Below are 26,731 nucleotides of genomic sequence, written 5' to 3'. Positions count from 1 at the left end.
TTTGCAACATTGTCCTTGGTTAGACTTTTAAAAAAAAAGTTGAGAAAAGTGTAAAACACAAAGAAAAGGATTAAGACAAGTACAAAAATAAAAATACATAGAAAATAATTGGCCCCATTTGTCCACACTACATCCAGTTCTGGTGCTCACATTTCTGATTAAGCCACTTTTTCAGTTTTGTGGAGAAAAGTTTAATGTCCAACTGTGACTTTAACTCCAGTGGCAAAGAGTTCCACAGATGTGAGGCCTTCACTGAGAACGCAGACTGACCCAGAGTGGTCCGGCACCTTTTCACTCTACAGCTCCCACCGACTGCAGCTCCAGTCTGCACACCCTCACTGCTGTATCTTTGTATTTCTTGACACATCACATCAGGGGCTAATCCATTAAGACACTTGAAAATAGCTTTTAAAAATAAAAAATTTACAAAATTATCAAACTTCATCATGTTATATTTTTGAGTAATAAGGCAGTGATGATGCTACATTGGTTTTTGATCAAATGTCTTTAGTGTTTGTTTATATAATGACAACAGAGGCTTCACTACACATTTCGTGGCCTGTCCCCAGACCATGGCACAATAAGACGTATGGGATAAAATCATTGCATGCATGTGAACATGTGCAGCTTGAACAGATAAACACGGTCTAATTAGCCTGAAACAGTTTATATTTCTTTTTATGGTCTTAGTCATTTTTATTAAATGGCCATCAAATTTTAGCTTAGGGTCCAAAATAACACCCAAATATTTAAATTCCTTTACCTGCTCTATTTTATTTTGATTAATGTTGACCTAATGTAGAGCCAATAGAGCATGCATTTTACCTCCTGAAAAAGAGACTGGAGGGAGAAATCGCTAGGAACAAACAAGAACTGAAAGATGGTGCAGTAAATGTCTGGTAAAGCATTTCAAATGAAGAATACAACAGTCTGTGAAGTCAATTTGTCCCAGGCTTGATGCCGTTATTGCAAGTAAGGGTTTGCCACCAAATATTCAATGTTATTCACTTTAAGTTAATTTTATATTGTCAATTTCAATACATTTTAACAAGTAGGTGCTCTGTCCTGAGTTGTTTAACACATGTAGATATAAACACTATGAAAAATTCATGCTGGAATTCTGAACTTTTGTCTCGTATTCGTCTTTTGATCTGAAACCAAAATGTCAACAAAAACTAAGGAATTGACCTTACTCTTCCAATATTTATGGACAGGACTGCACTTGTATTAGTAGCAGGAGTGAATATGAAAACAAACTCCGGAAATAAACAAAGTGAACAATTTGTCGAAGCCATTAAGCCCTAAGTGCAAATAGAAGCAATAAATTACCACTTGATGATTGTGAATATTATATTATGGCAGCGTAGTGCTGCTTATTTCCCCTGCTAACATGTTATTAAGTGTCAGAGGTGTGTGGACTTTAGTTGCTTTGTGCTTTTGCGGTTTAACACACGTTCAGTGCCGAAGGTCAACTCCCTCATTCATATTTAATGCGCCATGATAGAATCATCGGGGTTTATGCTGACCTTCTGTTTGCCTTAATCTGTGTCAGAGGAGACCTTGTGGCACATGGGCTCATCCTTGTGAGACACAACACTCACATTATACGTGCACAGACCTCAGGAAGACCACACAAGACACAAGGCAAAGTAAGATGTCAATGTGCATTAGAAAACTGATTTGATTGTTCATTAACTTGGTGAAAGCATGGAGACCAAATACCATTTGGAATTTTTTTTCTAAAACAACAGCGTTTCAGTTCCCGTCTAGCTAATTACTAAAACAAAGCACAACTGCCACACACTAGAAGCTTTTATCAATGCAGCTCCATCTGCTAGACTTGGAGAATCACTGCCTCATTTGGCCCCCTAAACAAAGTTCTTTGAGAATCACTCGCATAGTTATTGTGTAATCCTGCTGGCTAACCAAGCAGCAAGCAGTGATCAATTAGGATAATCAACACTTGATTCAGTCAGGTTTTTGTTTCTCTCTTCATCTGTCTCTTCAAAAACTTTTGTATGCAAAGCACTTTGTGTTGCATTTCTTTCATGCATTAAAAGTGCTTTATAAAATAAAGTTTGATTTGGCACAAAATATTATCTTCTTCCTAGTGGAGGCGTAAAACAGAAAATATTTGAGAAGCACTGCCTTAACTTATGCTGTCCCACGCAAACTACATAAAACTAACTGTTCAACAAGGACAAACAGTATCAAATGCAGTAATAAACAATTATTTAGATCTGGTTTAACCCTTCAACAACTGGGAGAGCATCTGTCATTTTAGATTTTAATTCAAACATTTTGCAGTTATTGCCACAAATCAACTACAAAAACTATACTTCTATGTTAGATATGTTAAAAGCAAATCGCTTGACAACAGCAATATGTTTAACGTCCATCAATTACGTATTTACCCAATGCATAAATAAATACCACATGTCTTTCATAGCTTAATGCTTAATTTATGGACCCAACCAGATATAAAGAAGTTACACTTTTGTACTTCATGAACTGCTTGCGAGAAAGTATGGTCGACCAGATAGTTTGAAAAATCCACCTGGGATTATGTTAAATCTTATTAAGTATATGAAAAGTATTTCTATTTAAGAATGTTTGGATACGCTCCATCACATTCAGTTATTATTTGATGATATCTGGCTTGCACAGTCACCTCTAAATCTTTGTAAAATCCTGACATCTTTGCCGCTAATGCTGAATGTGTGAATGACTGTTTGCCCCCCAAGCGAAAACCGGAAGTTCCTCTAGGTCACATGGTTGCAATCCAGAAATCTATCTAATTTGAGTTACAAATTGGCAGGTGATTAGCCGGTTTATGAAGTAGACGGATCTGCATCCTTAAAAGGGAAGCACATTAACATGGATATCAATCAATATTAATCCATTTAAGGCAATGCTCTGAATAGACACTGTTGTGTAAACAGCTTATTCTGATCATCTTCACCCGAATGAGGTTATCTGTTTATATGTATATGTAATGTACTAACAGGCATATTCATAATGACATGTAATATTTACGCATTTTGGCCATTTTAAGCATTACTGTGGTGCATTGGTTTCACAGACGCATCCCATTATTCGCTATTTCCTTCAACAACATCAACTACCATTAATCATGACAGACTCTATGAGAGCCAAAGACGACTACTTTGGGATAAATGATGATCCAGAACCCTATATTTTTGAGCCTGAATATACGGAGGATGAGCTACAAGTTTTAGACACTAGGTGATAAGCAGATGCATCTGTCGTGAAACACTCAACATCATGTAGCAGTATTGCTAAGTGCTAAACAAGAAATATAAAGTACAAACATAATAAAACAATCACTTACTTTACAATGTCTGCTTTCGCTGGGATGCCGACTGATGGAATGTTTATATATTTCAGCGCAAGACTTGTGTTCCCCGTTTAAATTATGAATTCTTCATAATCCTCATTCGGGTAAAACAAAAAGGTAAGAGCAAACAAGCATCTTGTCTTCCTCGCGATGTCTTCGGGTCTGGATTGAATTTCAAAGTTTACCAATTTCTCTGCCCAGGGTCACATTCTTTTACTATACATTAATCAATCAATCAATCAATCAATGTTTATTTATATAGCCCTAAATCACAAGTGTCTCAAAGGGCTGTACAAGCCAAAACGACATCCTCGGTACAGAGCCCACATACGGGCAAGGAAAACTCACCCCAGTGGGACGTCAATGTGAATGACTATGAGAAACCTTGGAGAGGACCGCATATGTGGGTAACCCCCCTCCCCCCCCCCTCTAGGGGAGACCGAAAGCAATGGATGTCGAGTGGGTCTGACATAATATTGTGAAAGTCCAACACATCAGCGAAAGTCCAGTCCATAGTGGGGCGAGCAGGAACCATCCCGAGCGGAGACGGGTCAGCAGCGTAGAGATGTCCCCATCCGATGGACAGGCTAGCGGTCCACCCCGGGTTGGGAGCAGAGTAGAAAAGAAAAGAAAAGAAACGGCAGATCAACTGGTCTAAAAAGGGAGTCTATTTAAAGGCTAGAGTATACAAATGAGTTTTAAGATGAGACTTAAATGCTTCTACTGAGGTAGCATCTCTAACTTTTACCGGGAGGGCATTCCATAGTATTGGAGCCCGAATAGAAAACACTCTATAGCCCCGCAGACTTTTTTTGGGCTCTGGGAATCACTAATAAGCCGGAGTTCTTTGAACGCAGATTTCTTGCCGGGACATATGGTACAATACAATCGGCAAGATAGGCAGGAGCTTGACCGTGTAGTATTTTATACGTAAGTAGTAAAACCTTAAAGTCGCATCTTAGGTGCACAGGAAGCCAGTGCAAGTGAGCCAGTATAGGCGTAATATGATCAAACTTTCTTGTTTTTGTCAAAAGTCTAGCAGCCGCATTTTGTACCATCTGTAATCTTTTAATGCTAGACATAGGGAGGCCCGAAAATAAAACGTTACAGTAATCGAGACGAGATGTAACGAACGCATGGATAATGATCTCAGCATCGCTTGTGGACAAAATGGAACGAATTTTAGCGATATTACGGAGATGAAAGAAGGCCGTTTTAGTAACACTCTTAATGTGTGACTCAAACGAGAGAGTTGGGTCGAAGATAATACCCAGATTCTTTACCGAGTCGCCTTGTTTAATTGTTTAGTTGTCAAATGTTAAGGTGGTATTATTAAATAGATGTCGGTGTTGAGCAGGACCGATAATCAGCAATTCCGTTTTCTTAGCGTTGAGTTGCAAAAAGTTAGCGGACATCCATTGTTTAATTTCATTAAGACACGCCTCCAGCTGACTACAATCCGGCGTGTTGGTCAGCTTTAGGGGCATGTAGAGTTGGGTGTCATCAGCATAACAGTGAAAGCTAACACCGTATTTGCGTATGATGTCACCTAGCGGCAGCATGTAAATACTAAAGAGTGCAGGGCCAAGAACCGAACCCTGGGGAACTCCGCACGTTACCTTAACATAGTCCGAGGTCACATTGTTATGGGAGACGCACTGCATCCTGTCAGTAAGATAAGAGTTAAACCAAGACAAGGCTAAGTCTGACATCCTAATACGCGTTTTGATATGCTCTAATAAAATATTATGATCAACAGTATCGAAAGCGGCGCTAAGATCAAGAAGCAGCAACATAGATGACGCATCAGAATCCATCGTTAGCAATAGATCATTAGTCATTTTTGCGAGGGCTGTCTCCGTAGAGTGATTTGCCCTGAAACCGGATTGAAAAGGTTCACAGAGATTGTTAGTCACTAAGTGTTCATTTAGCTGCTGTGCGACAATTTTTTCGAGGATTTTCGAGATAAACGGAAGGTGGGACACCGGCCGGTAGTTTACCATGAGGTCAGGATCGAGGTTAGGTCTTTTGAGTAGAGGATGAATAACCGCTTTTTTGAATGCTAGGGGAACAGTGCCAGAGGAAAGTGATAAGTTTATAATATTTAACACGGATGGACCTAATAATACAAAAAGCTCCTTGATAAATTTCCCAGGAATTGGGTCAAGTAAACATGTTGTTTGTTTTGTCCCATTTACACATTTTAACAATTCCTCCAATGTTATTTCATCAAAGAGAGAGAAACTATTTTGGAGGGCAGTGTCCGTCGTATATACAGTCGTATCTGTGTTAATAGAACCCAGTTGTAGCTGAGATGCATTGTCTTTAATCTCTTTTCTAATGACTTCAACTTTCTTATTAAAGAAATTCATAAAGTCATCTGCTGAGTGGGTGGAGCTACTGGGAGGAGTCCCTTGTTGGGTTAGCGATGCTACCGTACTAAACACAAATTTAGGATCATTTTTGTTGAGGTGGATGAGATTTGAGTAATATTTAGCTTTAGCTGAGGTAAGCATGCGTTTATAAGTTATTAAACTATCACTCCATGCTTGATGGAAAACCTCAAGTTTAGTCGCACGCCATTTGCGTTCCAGCTTTCTACATGATAATTTCTGGGCTTTAGTTTCTTCTGTAAACCATGGGGTACGCCTTTTAGGGGCCCTTTTTAGCTTTAGCGGTGCTACACTATCAATGGTGTCGCGCAGGGCGTCGTTAAAGTTGTTAGTGAGGTTATCAATAGAGCCCACATAATTTGGGAATGGTGCCATTACCGAAGGCAATAGGTCAGCAAGAGTCGTCGTTGTGGCAGCATTAATGTTGCGGCTGCTATAGTAGTTATTATTATTATTATTAGTTTGTTGACAATGAGTCAGAACTTCGAATTTTGTAAGGTAATGATCGGACATTACTTTAGTGTACGGGAGTATCGTAACTTTAGAGGTGGTGACACCCCTGACAAGCACTAGATCTATCGTATTACCGTTGCGATGCGTGGGTTCATTTATTATTTGTGTAAGACCACAGCTATCAATTATAGTCTGGAGCGCCACGCATGGAGGGTCTGATGGGGTATTCATATGGATATTAAAGTCCCCCATTATGATTATATTGTCGGCGTGCGTCACTAGATCAGCAACAAACTCTGAGAATTCACTGATGAAGTCCGAATAGGGCCCAGGGGGGCGGTAGATAACAGCCAGGTGGAGAGGCAGCGGTGTGACAAACCTCATAGTGAGCACCTCAAACGAGTTATATTTATTATTTAGGTTAGGTGTAAAATTATAGTTTTCATTGTATATTAGTGCGACACCCCCTCCCCTTTTAAGAGGACGGGCAACATGCGCATTGGTATAGTTAGGAGGAGATGCCTCATTTAGCGCAAAAAAATCGTCTGGTTTGAGCCAGGTCTCGGCGAGACCAACGACGTCAAGTTTGTTGTCTCTAATGACCTCATTAACTAATAACGTTTTGGAAGATAATGATCTTATGTTTAAAAAGCCCATATTATAGGTAGTGGGCTGTTTTGAGGATTGTTTGTTGAAATTATCCGAAGTAGCAATATTAATAATGTTGCGTTTATTATGCGTAGTGCACTTTAAATAGTTTCGACCATATCTAGGAATTGATACGACGGGGATTTTCAGATTTTTTGCTTGATGCTGCGATAAACTGAACGCATCATAGTTAGTTACCTCAGTACAATGTATGTCTGCCTCTGACATCGTCACAAAAGAAAAAACATTATGTGAGTTGTGTTTTATTCTAAGAGAATTGCTATGTGTGCAGGGATTATCCAGCCTGGCGCCGGCTAGTTCTAGTTTAAAAGACTTCTTACCCGGACACTCCACGCTTCTTTGGTTAGCTTTTCCCTTTGTTGTTAGCCCCGCTCGGCATCCCCACTTCTGCTTCCGCTTACACCGCTTACGTCGCCTCCATTGGCTGCTACAAAGGCCGCTCGATGTAGCCCGCGAAGTATTCCCATGCTAGCGAGGAGGTCCACCGTACATGCATCTTTCAGTCTATAACGACCCGATCCATCCACATCCAGAATTGTCTGTCGGTCGTATGTGATCACAGAGTGTTCACGCTTTGAGCCAGCCATGAAATTGACAGAAATGACGGGTGTTTTTTGCCATAGCGCTCTATACTCCCAAGAGCGTTTGCAAGCCGCTGCATATCAATGCGCCGCCATCTTGCCATCCATGTGAGAGGCATGATTTATACTCAGGCTGTCATGACATGCCACTCCCGGTCATGTCTTGTTTTGGTTTCAGTGTAGTTCTTCTATCTTTAAGTGTATGTCTATTTTTGTTTCAGCGCTATTTCCTTTGTTTACGTTTTGGTTGCTAGATGCGTTGATCAGACACACCAGTTTCTGTGAGTGTCCCTACCTGCTGCCGCCACTAATCATGGCCCTTTATATACCGGTGTCACCCTGCCTTAGGTTGGAGGTTCATTGTTTGCCTTATGTAAATGTTTTTGCGTTTGTTGTTACGTTAATGCTTATGTTCGAGCCTTTTTATATTTTTGCCTTAAGCTATGTGTTGCCTTGGGCTTACCGTGTTCCTCCAAGCGGCACGTCCTTTTTTATGTTTTTTGCCTTGTTATTTGAAATGAAAAGACTCTCACCTGCATGCTGCTTCTGCCGCTTCCCCTATTTTTTCATCCTGGAACACGACCATCGCGACAACGCGACCCGAATGCAACACTAGAACTCAGAGGTGATGCAGCAGCTCAGCATGTCAATAGCTGCATAATCTTGTTGTTAGTTAGTGTTACTAAAAATAGTCGTCGTGTCACAATGGCACTAATACTTAATTAATATGCAGGTCACAACATGTAAATGTTGTATTGTTGGCAGTTTTTAGAGAACGTGCAGAGGTAATAGATGACTCCCATTTGCTGCGTTTCCATGGCAGTTTTTCGCAAAATAAAAGTGATAAGGGATTGTTGGGAGACAATTGTGAATGACATTGTTTGGTCATGTGGGTCTCTCCGAGCCTGCGGGTCGACCTCTTTTTCTGACAAGGGACCTGCGAGACGGCCGGTGCCGCCTCGCCCCCCCCTGGCCGACCGATCGGAAGCGAGACAAAGACGACCCGTCTGGCGTATTCGTCCTGCATCGGCGCCCTACTGGTTCCATGTTTAGGTGCCCCGTAAATGCGAAAAAAGTGTTTTCATCCAATATCGAAAAGTCTCAAAAACCACCTCATGAGAGCGTAAAAATGTTTTAGCGATATTTGAGGGTGTTTCCGAAATATGAGTGTTTCCATTACCAATTTCTTATTGCGATATTTAGGTTTTGCGCCTTTCTAGAGGTAATGGAAACGCAGCTACAGTTTGCCTTATTTTATAATTTAGAATAGATAAAAAGGAGAAAGACATGTGTTCTTGTCTCACATAGGGATTGTGAATGATCGGCAAAATTCCAGTAAAGGGATTCAATGGTGCAAAATCTGCTTATTGCATTGAGATGACAGGATGGTTCATGGTATCCCCCATGAGCAACCACAGAATGTCCATTTTTGTACACGTAACAGAAAATTCTCCCATTCTACCTCCATCCATTGCAGGCTTTTTGTACAGAAATGACTTATTTACTCATAGGAAATGCATTTTTCACTCCTGCTGGCCATAACAGTGCTGAGATGGGCAGAGTGCAAAACTGCATCTTTCTCTGTCTTTTCATCAAGACATACACACACATACACCTTAATTAAATGTCAAAAGGCAGGCTGTGAAGAAAGATGCGGCATTGGCGATGCAAACCATCTAATTTAAGAAGACAAAAGAGGACTGAGAGACTGAATTTTTAGCAAGCTGGGTGGGGGCTGATAAAGACATAATATTATGAATCATTAGCAACTAATAATTCATGTTTCTGTCTGGTTGTATGGTTTCTTTATTCTCTGGTGGATGTTTGCAACCCTGCAGAAGACTTGAGAAAAGCTACCATAGTCGCACCTCCGGCAGCTCAGAGAGCAGTGCTGCCACAGTCAGGTGGGGAGAGAGGAATATAAATAATTCTCTCCCTTTCCGCTTGTCTGTGTGCTTTTGTCACAAGCCTTCACTGGTGCCTCTCTGGCTTTACTCGGCTCTCAATTCTGCACACAATCATTTACTCCCACCCTTTCACTCCCTCATTTCCAGTTATTCCCTTAAGAAGAGCACATGCTGCGTGACTGACTGAAGTCTGAGGCCCCCCTACTCCAACCAGGCTTGTGCTGAGGTTTCTCATGTGGAGATGACAGACAGGCGACCATTACTACAGGACACCCACATTTACACCAGAGGATACTGTAAGAAAAAAATAAATATTCAATGCATCAGACAAAACCATGAAAAACACAAGAGGAACAAAGATACTGCAGGTAGTAACATGGGGAAGCATCTACTGTATGGAAAACTTCTCAAATACAATAAATATTTGAACAAGTTCACTGCTCAAAAGTAGAACACATGTCTACCAAAGATGAGTGGTTCTCAACTGGCTGGTTAGGATGTCATGTTACCTAGGTATGTGCCGATCATCCTTTTTGGCCTCAGATCCGATCCGCTTTTAAGTCCCTATCCAATACCTTACATGGTCAATAGATTATAGTACTACAAATGTTTAATAGCAAGTTAACACAATAAGGTGTTTATTACATTTAGAATCTGTTATTAATGTTGCAAATCAGATGATGCATTAAACTTGTGGTATTGAATCTCCCATACATTTTTTTTAACACAATAAAGTGGCACGTGCACAATAACTAAACATAGGCAAAAACTACTTTTGACTCCCATTTAGATCAATTAAGGTTTTTGTCTTTTTTTTAATATGTCCATAACGGCCACTTGATGTAGATGTCCATATCTGCTGTACATTGCTTTACTTTACAAAAGAGAAGTGTGGAATATTTCTGGTGATGCCTTATTTGTATTTGACTTTATTAAATAGATATATTAAGTGTTTGGTGCAGTCAAAAGAAGAACCAGTCAATGAAGTAGATAGCAATAAGACAGAAATGACAATGAAGATTATTGCACTACAAAATTAGCAATAAAATACCAAGAGAAATAACGATATTGATAATGAATAATATTTATAATTAACTCTATTATCAACAATACAATCACTTCCAATGCAACAATACATAAATGTCATTTAGGTTTTATCCTCAAAGCATTTTTCCAGATGTATTCCTTTAGCTTGTAAACAATAACCAAAATGACCCAAAAATTATTTTGTAATTAGATAAGATATTATAAGATAATCCTTTATTCATCCCACAACGGGGAAATGTGCAGTTTTATGTAAATTATAAGAACAAGAAAAAACAAACAATCAAATCAATTTAGAATCATGTATATCCTGATTATACTACAGTATGTGTTGATAGTATCGACATCTGGATCGATCACCCTTACTTTACATTGAAGATTTAGTGGTTAGATTATTGTGTTGTCCTGCTTGGTGTGTGTTTGTAGCTTGCTTAGCTATTCCTTTTCCTCTAGTCCTCCAGTGATAATGGTATGTGGAAGAATCTAAGTTTATTTACCACCATGGTGGTGAGGATTAGTATCTTAGAAGCGGCTTCGCACTGTGGATAGACAACTTGTTCATTGCAGCTCGTTTTCGGATTGCACCCGGTTTTCAGGCAAGACACAAACCCTGCTGGAATTCATGCAACTCCTGCACGTGCGTCACAAGGATTCCAGGAATTGAATTGTTTTCCCTGAGAGTGCATCCCTTTTTGAAGGAATCTTCTACGTGAGTACAATCTTTAGCCACATAAACACTTATCAACAAAAAGGTTCGCTTGACCCCTTGATTCGATCCTTATCCAATATTGACGTGTTACCTCATGAGATGAATCACAAAAAAATATCATGTAAAAACACAGATTATTCACACCTTTTATTCTGACTGCAAATATTCCTTTACCTTAACTTTGGAAGGTAACATGAAAGGCGAAGCCGGCTGCCGTACGTTCAGTCATCATGATTGAGGAGACTCCAACAGGTGTGCAAACTGGCAAATTTTCCTTCAAAATATACCCCGACAGTTCTTGAGATAAAACTGTTATGTAGTTTCGAGCCAAAAATGCAGTGCATTCGATTACACATTATTAAAATGTTCCTGTATGACATTCTGACAACAAAATTGTATTTGTGTCAACATATTGGAGTCTATTTTAGAGTTAATCTAAATTATGCTAGTAAGTAATGTACTGCAATTAATCAAAATAAATAAAATATGTGATAGAAAGTATTTAATTATCATTTAATATTGATCCATTGCCCCACCAACCATACTGTGAATGTGTGATTCACTGTCCCACAAATCTGCTCCACGTATTCATTTAAAATCCTATGTACAGTACAGAGTAACTTTCTCTAGTCTTTGATTCCTTGCACATTTGAACGCAGAAGGCGTCCGTACCGAACACAAGGTCATCACTTCATTCAGCTACGCCTCACTAAACCTCTGTTGAGCTCTCAAAGGAGAACTCAAGGAGGCTTTCTGAACGCAAGAGAAGGATGTGCCACAGGAAAGAGCAACCGTGTTGATTCGAAAGGACACTGGGAAAATGGTCTCTCGTGTCAGTTGCTGTGATTCAGCTTGTCAGGTGCTAATTAAAATGTGAGGTAAGATGATCTAAGTCGTGCTGATTCAAAAACAACGCCATGGGGCTCTGTGTTGTGTTTTATTATTCTCCTGCCTTCCCTTTTATTTTGTGCCTGCATTTTCCCTGTTGTGCTTTTTTTCAGTTCACTCTTCCTGGGAGAGGGGCAGACTTTGAGGCACACCTGCAGCTAATCAGTTCTTGGACTATTTAAGCTTGTCACAGACAGCTGTGCCTTGCTGGTTATTGTTTCCTGTTCCTTCCACGTCGCATGCGTTCGCTTGACCTCCAAGTCCGGGTATGTCTTTTCGCCCTTATTATACACCTCACCTCCGTGTGTTTTTTCTGTCCTCCCTGAGGTGGAGAAGATATCTATTGTAGACTTTTCCTTTACTCAGTGTGGCCCGGCCCTTCCCCTTGCCAACCTCTGACGTTCCCGCTTATTGACTATGTTATATGGGGTGGTTTTCTGCCCCATCACCTTTTGTTAACCTTTTTGGACTTAATTAAAAACTCTCCTTTTTTTGATTTCATCTTGCCTCCCGTCTCTGCATTCTGGGGTCAACACCATGACCAAGTCCTAACACGGTTTAAAGTCCATATGCTAAAATATTGCATACCTGGTTAATGAGACTGCTTTGGTTTGCATCTTTGCATGTGAAGATCAGTCTGTATTACATTCTTCTTTTGAATTTCACATTAAATGAGAAAAAACAAGGAGGCTATACAGGGACATCAAACATGCGGCCCGCAGGCCGGATCAGGCATGCTAACGGGCTAAGTGTAAAATTGAGATGCATTTTCAAATGGAAGGAACTGCTGTTCTAAAAGTGTCCGCTGGATGTCGCAATAGCAATTCGGTTAGGCAAGTACATTATACCGGGGCGAGCAAGTATATCAAGCAGAGTTACACGGTAAAGCGGGGCTGCGACTCCTCCCCCTCGGCCCAACGTAAATAAACGGTAGTAAAATAAACAATTGGTAACCCCACTTAAAATGCTGCATGAGACACTGCACATTGATATCATTCTGTGAAAATTATTGTCTTCTGTGCAAATTTCATGAAAGGGAACTGTGTGTGATTTACTGCAATACTGTCAGTCGTAAAATGAGTAAAACATCAATACGGTATCTGTTTTACAATTGTTGAAATCCTGTGCTTTTTTAGGTTAAGGTTACAAGGGACACTTAAAACATTGATAACAAATGAAAAAAAAATCACAAGTTGAAATCACAAATGAGCCAAAAAACATCGATTTTTGCTGTAACTTTCTGAAAAAGCTGCCACAAATTCAGACATTTCAGGCCGGAACTATAACAAAATAGCATGCGATCTCCTGGAGGGACTGAAACTACAGTAAACACTCAAAAAGTGATGGTGCACTGCATCATATTGAGAGGTGTGTCTAATATATAGCAAATGCAGTATGTCCATCCATCCATCCATTTTCTACCGCTTGTCCCGTTCGGGGTCGCGGGGGTGCTGGAGCCTATCTCAGCTGCATTCGGGCGGAAGGCGGGGTACACCCTGGACAAGTCGCCACCTCATCACAGGGCCAACACAGATAGACAGACAACATTCACACAGTATGTTTGATGCTTTAATATCTTTGTGGGCAACATTTTTGATTGACGATATTTGACAACGCAGGTGTTCCGAGTGTGTGCAACTCATGCATCTAAATAAACAAAAATATTTATTACATAGCAGAGCCTTCATGTTGTGGTCAGTTAATTCGCAAAATGTCATTCTGGATGGCTTTGATACTGTTCGGGAGCCTGTAAAGGACTGTATATTTACTTTAGGGGGATGCTCTAATTTTCACTATTTACCAAATAAAGATAGTCTAGGAGAGAGTGAGAGGACACCACTTATATAGTTAACCATTTACTATACAATATAATATACAATAATCTGACAATAATGAACACATATTAATTACACTCGTACACTCATCACCTCTCACACACTACCTCTCCAATGAAACCTCCCGCACTAAACCAATTACACAACACACACACACAGTCCAACCTGGGCGTTGGAGAGGGGGGACACCTCCCGTTGTAGAGTAGAGAGGGGGGGGGCGTGCTTCCTCTTAGCTCCCTCACGAGTCTAGTCTGGAGCGAGAGGAGAACCAGCCTCGTCCTGGGTCACCTCCCTGTCGACTAGCCCGTGAGCGCGAGCCACTAACACTTGTACCTCGCGCTGTCCACTTCCCTCGCAGCAAGGTAGCCACGATAGCACACAACTAAACTCTACAATGTTCACTCTCCAAACAATAAATAGTACCAGGGAAAAGTGTCTCTTGAATAAACTTAGTCCGAACGTGACGGAACCTGGCGTTCGTAAAGTCACGGTGCAGCCAACAAACACAGGTGCGAGCTGCGGTGAGCTAACTAGCAGTTAGCATGCGCTTCACCTCCTACTGGCTACGTGAAGCGCCCAAAACGTCTTTAAACTTAAACTAGTGCACTGGCACTTAACTGTCACTTATAACAAACTTAAATACACCACTTAGAGTACTAGTTATTTATCTGATCTGCAACTGATGGGATCTCTATCTCCGGGTAGTATTACCGACGCTCCGCCCCTGTCAATGCTGGAGCTCCTTTTAAACACTTTTTTACCTGCCGGCGGAAACGGAAGTGCCCGTAACCATGGCAACCGTAACCGTGGCAACGATTGAACAACTAACGAAAATACATGCCTTTCCCAAAACAACATATGAAATATAAATAAATAATAATAATAATTAGTCCCTTAACAGAAATGATCTATATATATATATAACTAAAATGGACAATTTACAGAAATATGCAAACCTTCAGAATAGATACACTTCAACATCCTTTAAAATCATCCAGAAGTCTATAATGTAATGCAGAGTGTGATCTGAAGGTAGAAAATGAAAACAATACCACCAACAGTGTGCTGCTTTTGTAACCTCTTGCACACTGCAAACAAAAGTACAGTGGAAAACTAATTATCGCTAATTGTTTTCACACAGCTGAATGTAGGAAACAAATTAACAGTCACATGTCTTCATCCCTTGCGGCACTAGCATGCATGCAGAAGTATTCACACACACACACACGCACGCACGCACGCACGCACGCGCGCACACACACACACGCTCTCACACACACACACACGCACGTGCACACTTTTGTAGACCTGCCGGCCTTGAAGAAATGTGATCAATACTAATTTACTACTGATTTAAAGTAGTCTTTCATTTTCTTCGCGAAAGTTAAATTGACATTGGAGAATGTTTAAAGAGGCGGGCTGTACATCCTTTGAACAAGGAAGTAATGTTCTACAAGTCGGCCAATCACAGCTCCTCACCACGTGTCAGACGGCAACGTGTCAACATCTAGAAATATCCACCCAACACATGCACTGTACAGTATGTGGGCGGCCTCAACTATATAGGAACCTGGACCACTGTAAACACTAGGGGTGTCAAAAAAAAGAAAATATTTTGGAATAAATCGATTCCTTTTTGTAATGATTTAGTCAATTAAAAAAAAAAAACTAACTTTTTTTTTTTTAATCTGCCTTGTCAGGCAGGAAATCATATTGTTGATGTAAATGCCCATATCTGCTGTACAGATTTACTTTAGAAAAGAGAAATGTTGGATACTTGTTGCCTTATTTCTAATTGACTTTTTTCAATGTTTGGGTAAAATTGTACTAAACCAAACAAGTTTTTACTTCAGGTAATATAGAAATTCATCAGAGCTGTTTGTCTATTTTATGGAGGAATATAGCTAATCACAAAACTGGCGACCAATGTTATTAAAAAAGTATTGCTTTTGAATCGATAATTGTTTTGAATCGAGAATCAATTCTGAATCAAATTGTTACCCGAAGAATCGGATCAAACTCGAATTTGTGCGGTGCCCAAATATTCACAGCTGGAGTAAACACATTGATAGATCCTTGTATTGACATTTTAACCTTGCTAGCAAACTTAGAACACTCAGGTCCAAACTTGTGATTTATGTAACTGAGACGTTCCTCAAAATATTTTAAGTCCACTCCTTTTTGGCAGTTACATTTTTTTTGTGGGTGTGTTTTAGTCTGAGGTATTGACAACACTTCTTCTGTTTGATGATAATCACTGCGAGGCTGCAGAGGATGGACACCTTTTAAAGACCTTGGCTCCTATGTCTACGGCCAATAAATCTCCAAGAACTACGGGTGGATCAGCACTTGACTCACAATATACTCACAGAGAATTTATTACCTGAATGATGTTGGACCCCCGAGGTTCCAACTAGGGCTCTAACGGTTAATCGATTAAATGGAATAAATAGATTTTCTGTTGCTTTGATTAATCGTTTAAGGGCATATGAGAGCGGTAGTGTGTGGTTGCCTATATATATATATATATATATATATATAAGTATATATATATATATATATATATATATATATATATATATATATATATACAGGCAACCATTTTTATTTTTTTTAATGCACACATGTTAAACGTTTAATTGTTATGTTGTAATATGTGCATTTATTAGAAAAAAAGAAGAAGGTTATAGGGTGGTTTACTAAAATAAGTCATAGCTGCAGCCCTAGTTCCAACACTCTGAGTTCTTGAAAGACTCATCGTCTCTTGGTCCATTCCTCATTAGGGTCACAGGTGAGCTGGAACCTATCCCAGTTCTTGAAAGACTCATCGTCTCTTGGTCCATTCCTCATTAGGGTCACAGGTGAGCTGAAGCCTATCCCAGCTGCCTTTAGGCAAGAGACAGGCTACACCCTGAACTGGTCAGCAATCAATATTATGACACCTATAGACCATTCCCACTCACATTTACTTAGACAATGAAGAGTCTCTAGCTGATATGACTCATAAAACGATTGCATTCTCCACGTCTTCTCAAATAGATAGGTGCAATATTCTTGTGTTCAGACAAAGTTTTTATGTAAGAGAGGTTTCTTACCTGCTGGCAGTTTTGGCTGGCACTTCACTTTACTGCATTTCGTCTCCAAATCAACACACTTCCAGTGCAAAACAATGATATATAAACAGACGGAAAGTTTTTAAATGGAAGATCCACTATCTCATAAGTCATGAGCATTGTTATTATGAAGGACCTGGAGAAACAAGCCATTAAAACTGCACCCCCATAATATAAACCAACTCTTTGGAAGCATTATGTAGACAGCATATTGGAAGTAACAAAGAACAAATCACCCGTGACCCACACCACATACTTCATAGTCAAATTGTGTTGATGCCAAATGGTAAACGGTACAGAACAGCAACATACAAACTCAACAGATACAGATTTTCCTTTGTCCCATTGACAATCAAAGCACTTAACAGCAGAAAACTACTGTAATAACCGGATGCCATAATGAGTGCAATATTGGGATAGGGCAATACGAGAGGTGTGCGATACGGGGGGAGTGTAATGAGTGATCTCATAACCAACTGATATAACTGCGCACTGTTCACTGGCGTCACTGTATTGTCTGATGAAGTGTATGTATACAGTACAGTACATACAGTATGTATGTACTATATGTATGTATATATGTACGTTTGTATGTAAAATGCTGTGTCTTGATGTCCAAGACAAATTTCTCCTTGGAGACAAACCCAATTATTATTATTATTATTATAAAAACACATCCAACATCCTCTCACATGCTGCCAGTATCCTAGATGGGCCATAGAGAATGGAAAACGACAAACAAGTCAGAAAAAAAGCCACAAAAGCAGAAAAAATTAAAGCTGTGAGCAGCGTTGAAAGGGCCCTCGCCCCTCCTTTCACCTCGGGGTTCATGCGAGTCAGCTGATTATGGCATACGGCTCAAGAAAACTAAAATATCAGATCTAAAAAAATTTGAATATTTCCTCAGACCAAGTAAAAAAAAAAAGATTTATAACAGCCAAACAAAATCAAACATTTGAAAATGTCAATTAATGCACTCAGTACTTGGTTGGAAATCCTTTTGCACGGATTACTGCATCAATGCGGCGTGGCATGGAGGCAATCAGCCTGTGGCATTGCTGAGGTGTTATGGATGCCCAGGATGCCTCAATAGCGGCCTTTAGCTCATTTGCATTATTGGGTCTGGTGTCTTTCAGCTTCTTCTTCTTCTGAAGCAACTGGGTATTAATGAAACGAAAACTACCAAAAGTTTGAGAGGGAAATATGTTTTCACATTATTATCAGTGACAGGGCATGATGTGGCCAGGAGTATGTTTGGGGTAAAATTTTGTGTGAAGGGCCTTGTCATTCAATAATTCACATTTGACATGTGCTGTGCTTCATTGCAAAAAACGCCCCCCCCCCCCCACGTATCACGAAGACCTACGCTTGAACAGAACCTGGCTGACATGACAGCAGTATTTTCCCGACAGCGTTTAACATCAATTTCATTCCAATGGAACCAACATCAGTTCCGTCAGTATAGAAACGTTTGTAATTTACTGTTAATGTTATGTTGACAACACATTTCGGATCGCATGATGTTTATAGTAAAAGTGGATGTCATTGTGTTATGTTGCTGGAGTTGCAGTCGTCAGTGCATGACCAACGATTGTATATTGTGAGAAGTTGCTCACACGGTGCTGTATAGGTGCGGTACAGTACAACCCGCAAGATGTCCTACACAAAGTACATTTTGTGTCAGTAATATCATCTTCTTTTTATCACTTAAAAAATACAGAGGACATGACCATGATGGACATGTCAATACAGCAGCATAAGGTAGTTGATCCGGCTGCTAAATGTAGGTCCTTAATGTGTGCGCTTATAATACCAATATTGCAAATACTTGGATAATATTCAGATCATGTAAATTGACTATTGTTGCCCTTTTTTTGGGGCGTTTTTTTTATTTGACTTCATGGTTGGAATAGACGCAATGAAATCATAAGTCCCATTGGTTCCATTGTAAGCAGACTTTTGTTTACAAGTTAGAATGCATTACAAAAATGACATATGTGTTCCTGTCTCTTGTAAGGATTGTGAATTATAGGCAAAATTCCACAAAAAATGCAGTTCCCCTTTGAACTACACAAAAAACTATGACAACAACTATTACACCCAAAAGACACGATTACACAGAATAGGAAATGTGACATAATTTATGAAATCCCATGGAGAGCATACAATAAAACATACTTTGGAGAGACCGGACACATTTTCAGCACCCGTAAAAAAGAACACAAAAAACGAACGCGAAAAGGAAAAAGTTGCAAAGTTTACCAGAACAAAAAAACAAACCACTGAACAAGAAAACACAAAACATCTGCTATACCAGACCACTGCATGAATAACAATCACCTCATGGATTGGGACAAGGGGAAAGTCATTTAATCAGAAACAAATTAATACAAGAGCTGGATGAAGGAGGCTATGGGAATCAGGAGGTGATGGGCCAACACCATCAACAGGGATGAGGGCGCATACATGCTTCTCCACACAAAGTGTGTAGTCTGAAGTGTTAGCTGAAACTGTCAGCAGGTAAGAAACATCTCTTATACACTTTGTCTGAACACAAGAATATTGCATATCTATAACTCGTGTTTTTGAGACGTGAAAGGAAGCCCATGAATGTTAAATCCACACAGGAATATTCAAACATCTATCTCCCGACTCAGCATTCTAATTAAAAGCATCTATAAAGCAAAGGGGAAAGCCTTGAGCCCTTTTGCACCAGTGTTCAATTTGCTGATTGATTAATGCATTTTCCCTTTTTTCTTTCTGCTGCAAACATGGAATTGTTACAACCAAAGGAAAATTGCCCATGACGATTTATGGACTCATTTAGAGGAATGTGTTCGGGAGTCGATTTACATTTTAAATTGAAACATTACCTCTCCTTTCTCAGGTTCAACCAGCTCTTTATGTGTAACTATAAACACAGATGCAGTAAAGACGTCAGCATGGTGTAAATTTTTATATTCCTGCTCCCTACTGAGGCTTGCCAGGCTGATACTCTGACTTGACATCAGTGTCTCATACATTTCTTAGTGCTTGTCTTTACACAAAGTGGTTCAAGAACTTCAAAAATTCACCTGTGTTCTTGACATTAGTGAGCCCTAAAGACACTAAATTAATAACACACATTATGTACAGTATGTGTACAGAATGTTTGGCCTCTATTGCTAACCTAAAAACAGCACATAATTAGTCTATAAATAGATTATGAATACAAGACAGCCTCTAAGGGGTACTATACATGGCTATTATATTATAAATAGGCATATTCATGAGTTGGGTGTTGTAAGAAAGCTAAAGAGCAAGACAAATCAATGTGATGTATCAACATAATGAGCCTGTTCACTATGTTGCAGCTATTGATTATTTTTGTAATATTACAGTATTGATCATCCCCCCCCCCGATTAATCGCATGAAACAAAATGCGTACCCTCAATGCATATTTTAAGGTAATTATAAAAATAAAAAAATCTGCTTGCCATAACCTTCATTCTTTTATTTAAATAAATAAATGCACACCATTAACATTGAAATTTCCACTTTTAATGAGTGTGCATTAATAAAATATTGAAAATATTTGCTGTTTGCAGAGCATGGTATGGTTCCCACATACTGTACCATAGCGCTCATGTGCGCTTCATTGCAGCTACCGTGCGAAAATTTTAATAGTTCATCATCATTAATTGATTAATCGAAACAACATAATATAAATCAAAGCTTTTTAAAAAAAATCAAATCTATTGATTTAATCGATTAATCGTTGCAGCACTACTCTTCACCCACTCATTTAGGAGTTTTTTTGTTATTTAAATCGCACACACACACACACACACACACACACACACACACACACACACACACACACACACACACACACACACACATATATATATATATATATATATATATATATATATATATATATATATATATATATATATATATATATATATATATATATATATATATGTATATATGATATGTATATATGTATATATATGTGTGTGCGTGCGATTTAAATAAGAAAAAAACTATATATATATATATATATATATATATATATATATATATATATATATATATATATATATATATATATATATATATATATATATATACTGGCTTTTAAAAACAAGCTGAGCTGGACTTTTTTAGTTCTGTTTTGAATATATTTATCAGTTTTATTTGCTTTTATCATTTTTAAGCTTGTCAGAGGTTTTTATTTATTTGTTTTAATCAATTTATTGTTTGATCTTTGTAATTTGACCTTACTTGCTATTCTTCTGGGACTCTTATTCTGTTAGCGCAGTCAGACAGGCTGTGACCCACAGCGATTTTTATTCTGAAGGCTGTAAATGCGCTCTTGGATTTTCGGAGAGATGAAAATTTAAACAAAAGTATGGCTGCCGTCCTTTCTTCAGTGGTGATCTTACAAGACTCTCAGTTCCAAATATGATCAATAATAATAACAGTTTCAGTCAGTTGCATGATCACGGAGAGGGTTTCGATATTAGGATGATATTATAACTTGTGAATCGATATTGCAAAATGTATAATATATTGATTCTTCATTGATCAAATCGATTATTTTACTCAGCCCTATTAGAGATTGTGCATCCAGTTTGCATTGGGTTTGACTTGCACTGGATTATCCTGATAGCTGTGTTAATTATTTTGACACTCACATTTATGAGTAAGGTAAGCAAAATATTAGGATCAGCTCTCAGTATGATGAGTAATGCAATTCTACGCAACTGCAAACTGCACCGCTATCAAAATATTGTTAAACTAATAGCTGTATGTCGTTAAAATCTGAGCATTATTACGTTTGCCAAGGCAGGATTTCTATACAGCTTTTTTATGTGTTTTCATTCAAGTATAAACAAATGGTCATGTACTGTATGTACAGCACATTTGCTGGCGGGGTTTCAGTGCTCACTATATAGAACTATGGATATACGTTTGTAATTGTGCTTCATCCTTCAATGACTTCCAACAAAATCAATTTTCCTACCAGTGGTGTGTAATCTCACCTGATCCATGTGCACACTTAAGATTAATATAAATATGCAGTCAACCAGTTAAAGCTTTGCTCAGGCTCTGTTTGAATTATCTTTTCATTTTTTTCTTCATGTGTTTTCGGACAAAAGAAAGATGCTGCATTTGGCAATAAATAGCTAGTTGTAGTGTTCCATTTCCACTCTTATAGAGTATGACATATGTGTACATCTAGGTCACAGGTGTCAAACTCAGGGCTCAGGAGAAAGATTTGACCCGCTACATCCTTTTTTTATGGCTGGCAAAAAGCATGGAAATAATGCCCGCCAATAAAGCATTTAATCGTTCTTTCAATTTTGACAAAAGAAACTGCATGTACTGCATACAATTGCATGTCTTTTAACTTTAGCATTATCTGATCATGCAACAAATATAACATTCACAGGTATTCCAAACATTTTGGTGGTTAAAATAAAAATACAAACCTGAATATCTGCTTGTCACCCTGACTTATGATTTCAAAGCAATTTATCCAGCAATTTGTACATAATCATGTAATCAAATGCATCGGCAATTGTGTCATAACATCATAAAGTGATTACGCATCAACATTATGTTGGTATTTATTGTCCCTTCTGAGTGCAGCTATAAAAGTGATGTGGCCCCCAATGAAATTGAGTTTGACACCCAATGTTAAATTTTGTCACGTTCGCAAAAAGGCAGGCCCCGAAGGCCAATCAATGAGCTTACGGGCGGTCTAAAGGGGACAATTTTCAGTTTGAGTGGTATTTTTTTTACGCCTGGCGCTAGTGCTTCACTTGTCTCCATTCAATAGCGTAACATTATTTGTAGACACTAAAAAGTGCAGGGGATAGAAAACGCTTTTTGAAAAAGTGCAGGAGACATTTCCTACCTGTCCACCACCAAATTCCGTCTATGCCAGTGGTTTCCGAACCACCTCAGAAAAAACTTGGTTCTCCGAGTACCACCATAATGACCAACATTGAATTACGATAGCGTTGTAGGCCAAAGTATTCATAAAAAAATAAAAAGACAGAAGATTTATTTAACAAGAATATTTTTGGCCACTGTAACATTACACCCAGTATGAACATTAACACTTTGAACATAGTAAAATAAAACAATGCACTTTAATCAAGTGATTCTTTGGTGTACCACAAGATAGAGCCTGCATACAATTAGTGGTACACGTACAGCAGTTTGATAACCACTGGTCTATGCAATAGCATAACATCATTTTTGGACGTTAAAAAATGCAGGGGATAAAAACTGCTTTGTGAAAAGGGGCAGGAGACATGTCCCACCCTATCCCCTCCAATTACATCAATGCAATAACATAACATTGTCTTTGGATGTTAAAACGTGCCAAGGACAAAAACTGCTTTTTGAGAAAGTGCAGGGGACATGTCTCATCCGTCCTACTCCTAAATTACATCCATGCAATAGCGTACAGCGGACAAGAAATGCCTTTTGAAAAAGTGCAAGGGACATGTCCCACCGGCCCCCAACTCCCTCTACCCAATGCTACTTCCCCTCCCCAAATAACATCTATGCAACTACATTACATCATTTTTGGACGTTAAAAAGTGCTGGGAACAAAAACTGCTTTTTGAAAAAATGCAGTGGACATGTCCTACCTGTGCCCCCCTCATCCCCATTTATGTCCATGCCAAAGTCCAATCATTACTATACTATAGTGCACATTTTTTGTCTTGCAGAATACACCTTAAATTAGAGCAGGGGTGTCAAACTCATTTTAGATCGGGGGCCACATAGAGAAAAATCTACTCCCAAGTGGGCCGGACTGGTAAAATCACGGCACGATAACTTAAAAATAAAGACAACTTCAGATGGTTTTCTTTGTTTAAAAATAGAACAAGCCCAAATGTACAAATCATAATGTTGTTAGATTTTTTTACACTTACATGTTGCGGTTAATCATGTATTTGTTATTTATCCATCCATCCCATCCATTTTCTACCGCTTATTCCCTTCGGGGTCGCGGGGGGCGCTGGAGCCTATCTCGGCTGCATTTGGTACACCCTGGACAAGTCGCCACCTCATCGCAGGGCCAACACAGATAGACAGACAACATTCACACTCACATTCACACACCAGGGCCAATTTAGTGTTGCCAATCAACCTATCCCCAGTTGCATGTCTTTGGAGGTGGGAGGAAGCCGGAGTACCCGGAGGGAACCCACACAGTCACGGGGAGAACATGCAAACCCCACACAGAAAGATCCTGAGCACGGGATTGAACTCAGGACCTTCGTATTGTGAGGCACATGCACTAACCCCTGTCCCACCGTGCTGTCGTTATTTATATTTTCTGAATAAATTATGTGATAATGTTCATCAGTCAACTCATTGGTGTCTATCAATATGAAAAAAATATATCAAAATCAAATTACAGGATGTTATTTATGTAGTTTGATCATTTTCCTCGACTGATGTACTAACATCATGTGGTTTATTTTGTACATATGTAGCATCATCCAAAAAGATACAAATAATTGCTATTGCGACATCCAGTGGACACATTTCTTTCATTAAAAAATGTCAGGTTCATTTTTACACTTGGGCCAGATAAAACCTGTTCGCGGGCCTGATCTGGCCCTCGGGCCGTACCTTTGACACCCCTGAATTAGAGCAATATTTCAATCCATTAGTTGTGACAATGTAGAAGTATGGTAAATGGTAAATGGTAAATGGGTTGTACTTGTATAGCGCTTTTCTACCTTTTTTTAAGGAACTCAAAGCGCTTTGACACTATTTCCACATTCACCCATTCACACACACACACATTCACACACTCATGGCAGTGTGTGTTATTTGCCAAGTATGACAAATAAAAGCAGACCACCAAGGATCAAATTGTGCGACTACATTGCTGGGATTTTCAGCAGGGCGAATCCTAATTAGTGGACTTATTCAGCACCTTTAACAAGCATCAGTGGTGTTCCCACCAAACAAAAACAACAAAATATGCATTGCAATATTTGCATAGGCTGGCACAATGCAGAAATGACACTCGCACACATACAGTATATACAGACCATTGAATGACATAATCGCAAACCCCACGCCACCATTACCCCCTTGTGGATTTGCAACGCATCTAAACAATCGTCCAGTATTTCCACTCGCCACAGGTTCCACATACAATTCCCAGCGTGCTCAGCAGTGCAAAATCATGTTTCACGCGTGCCGCCGCTATCCCCCTTTGCCTTAAACACGGACGCTCCTGCACTAAAAAAAAATCCCCCCCAAAAATCACAAAACATCATTTAAAACGTCAACTTACCCGCCGAGACTTGCGAGACGCCGACACAGCTGAGAACGAGCAGAATTAATCGCTCCATCTTTCTAACGCTGGGATGACGTGCGGTCCCATTTACTCCTCCAGCCCGGGATGCTGCCTTAACCGCCCGGCTGTCATGTCCCTCCGAGTGTGCGGCTCGTCTGGGAGAAAAAAAAAAAAAAGGGAACACCGAGCAGTCCCGGTGTATGCCGCGTCCTCATTCAACAGCTCCCGCTATTACGAGCATCGCGTGTGTCTGCTGAGTTCCAACAACCTCCACCTGATGATGGTGCTGATGATGCTGATGCTGATGCTGATGCTGATGATGATGCCGCAGATCGCGCTGTAACGTGCTGGTGTTGTATATGAGCGCGGTCTGTCTCTGTAACGGTCTATAAATATCTAGGTTACCTCACTTTCAAGCTTAAAAAAAAAAAAAGCATACATTTTTGCAAAACTGTTAATATTATGCGGATGCAGTTTGAGGAAAAAAAAAAAAAAAGAAGAAAAAGCGTGAGGCACTCTCATCCTCTCGCCTGCATGTCTGAAACACTGCTGCCCACTCACGCATTAAATATGCATACGGTAGCCCACGCAGAGTATCTGTAGCCCAGCTTTGAGGAGTTTTTTTTTTTTTTTACCCCCCAACTTTAAAATCAAACACGGGACTTTCCCACTTTACTACTATGTTGACCTCCCAACCCTCTTTTCTCCATAGTCTAACAAAACAAGCATGGCACATTGCTTCTTCAGGCCTCTGCGATATTAAAAAGTGTTGGAAAAGTTTGCATACTGTACCTGATCGCCTACGGTGTGCCGTCCTGGAGTGTGTGTGTGTGTGTATAAAAGTGTGTGTGGAAGAGGAGTGGGGAGGGAGTGTGGACCCCAGCTGGTTTTCCAAGAAGTGTTTTCCACATGATGCTGAGCACCTCGAGTCATAGCTGCTGCCTGTGACGTGTTCTGGAGAACATTGTTAGTGTGCTGGTACTGCTCTCCTCAACGTGTGTGTGTGTGTGTGTGTGTGTGTGTGTGTGTGTGTTCTTGTATTTGTACCCTTCTTGTTCTCCTCCAGGACCAGGAGGCTTGTGGGTCGGATCACAGCTGACTCTTCTCACCCTAGACACACACTATTCTCCCCTCTCCCCTCAGGCAGGAGACTACGCTCCATCCAGACCCACACCTCCCGCCACCTGAACAGTTTTTCCCCCTCGGCCATCAGGCACATGAACAATAACTCCTAACAGTAGCTCCTTGAATTCCTTGAATTCATTCTAAGTCTATAACAAGATCTTATAGCTCAGTTACAGCTCTTTTTATTACCAAATATGTGTTATATGTGTTTTATGTTGCACGATCGCACCAAGAAAAATTCCTAGTTTGTGAACCCGTTCTCAAACAATGGCAATAAAACTATTCTGATTCTGATTCTGATTCTGGAGACATCAACAAGGAAAAGTACC

At 39.6% G+C, this 26,731-nt stretch overlaps 1 protein-coding gene across 2 annotated transcripts in view; it reads right to left on the bottom strand.

The window, feature by feature from the left end:
* fndc5a (fibronectin type III domain containing 5a) overlaps positions 1-25,795 on the bottom strand; it is an 89,279-nt gene extending 63,484 nt beyond the window's left edge. For both annotated transcript variants that reach the window (XR_009825285.1, XM_062041797.1), the window contains exon 1: positions 25,275-25,795. Coding sequence is in view for 1 of the 2 variants with exons in the window: in XM_062041797.1 (XP_061897781.1) it covers positions 25,275-25,332 (58 nt within the window). In the remaining variant the exon portion in view is untranslated. The remainder of the gene's footprint in view (positions 1-25,274) is intronic.
* Between the last annotated feature and the right edge of the window lie 936 nt (positions 25,796-26,731).

This window comes from Entelurus aequoreus, linkage group LG03 (genome assembly GCF_033978785.1).
Source record: "Entelurus aequoreus isolate RoL-2023_Sb linkage group LG03, RoL_Eaeq_v1.1, whole genome shotgun sequence".
Taxonomy (NCBI): domain Eukaryota; kingdom Metazoa; phylum Chordata; class Actinopteri; order Syngnathiformes; family Syngnathidae; genus Entelurus; species Entelurus aequoreus.
This window is presented reverse-complemented; position numbering and strand designations above follow the sequence as displayed.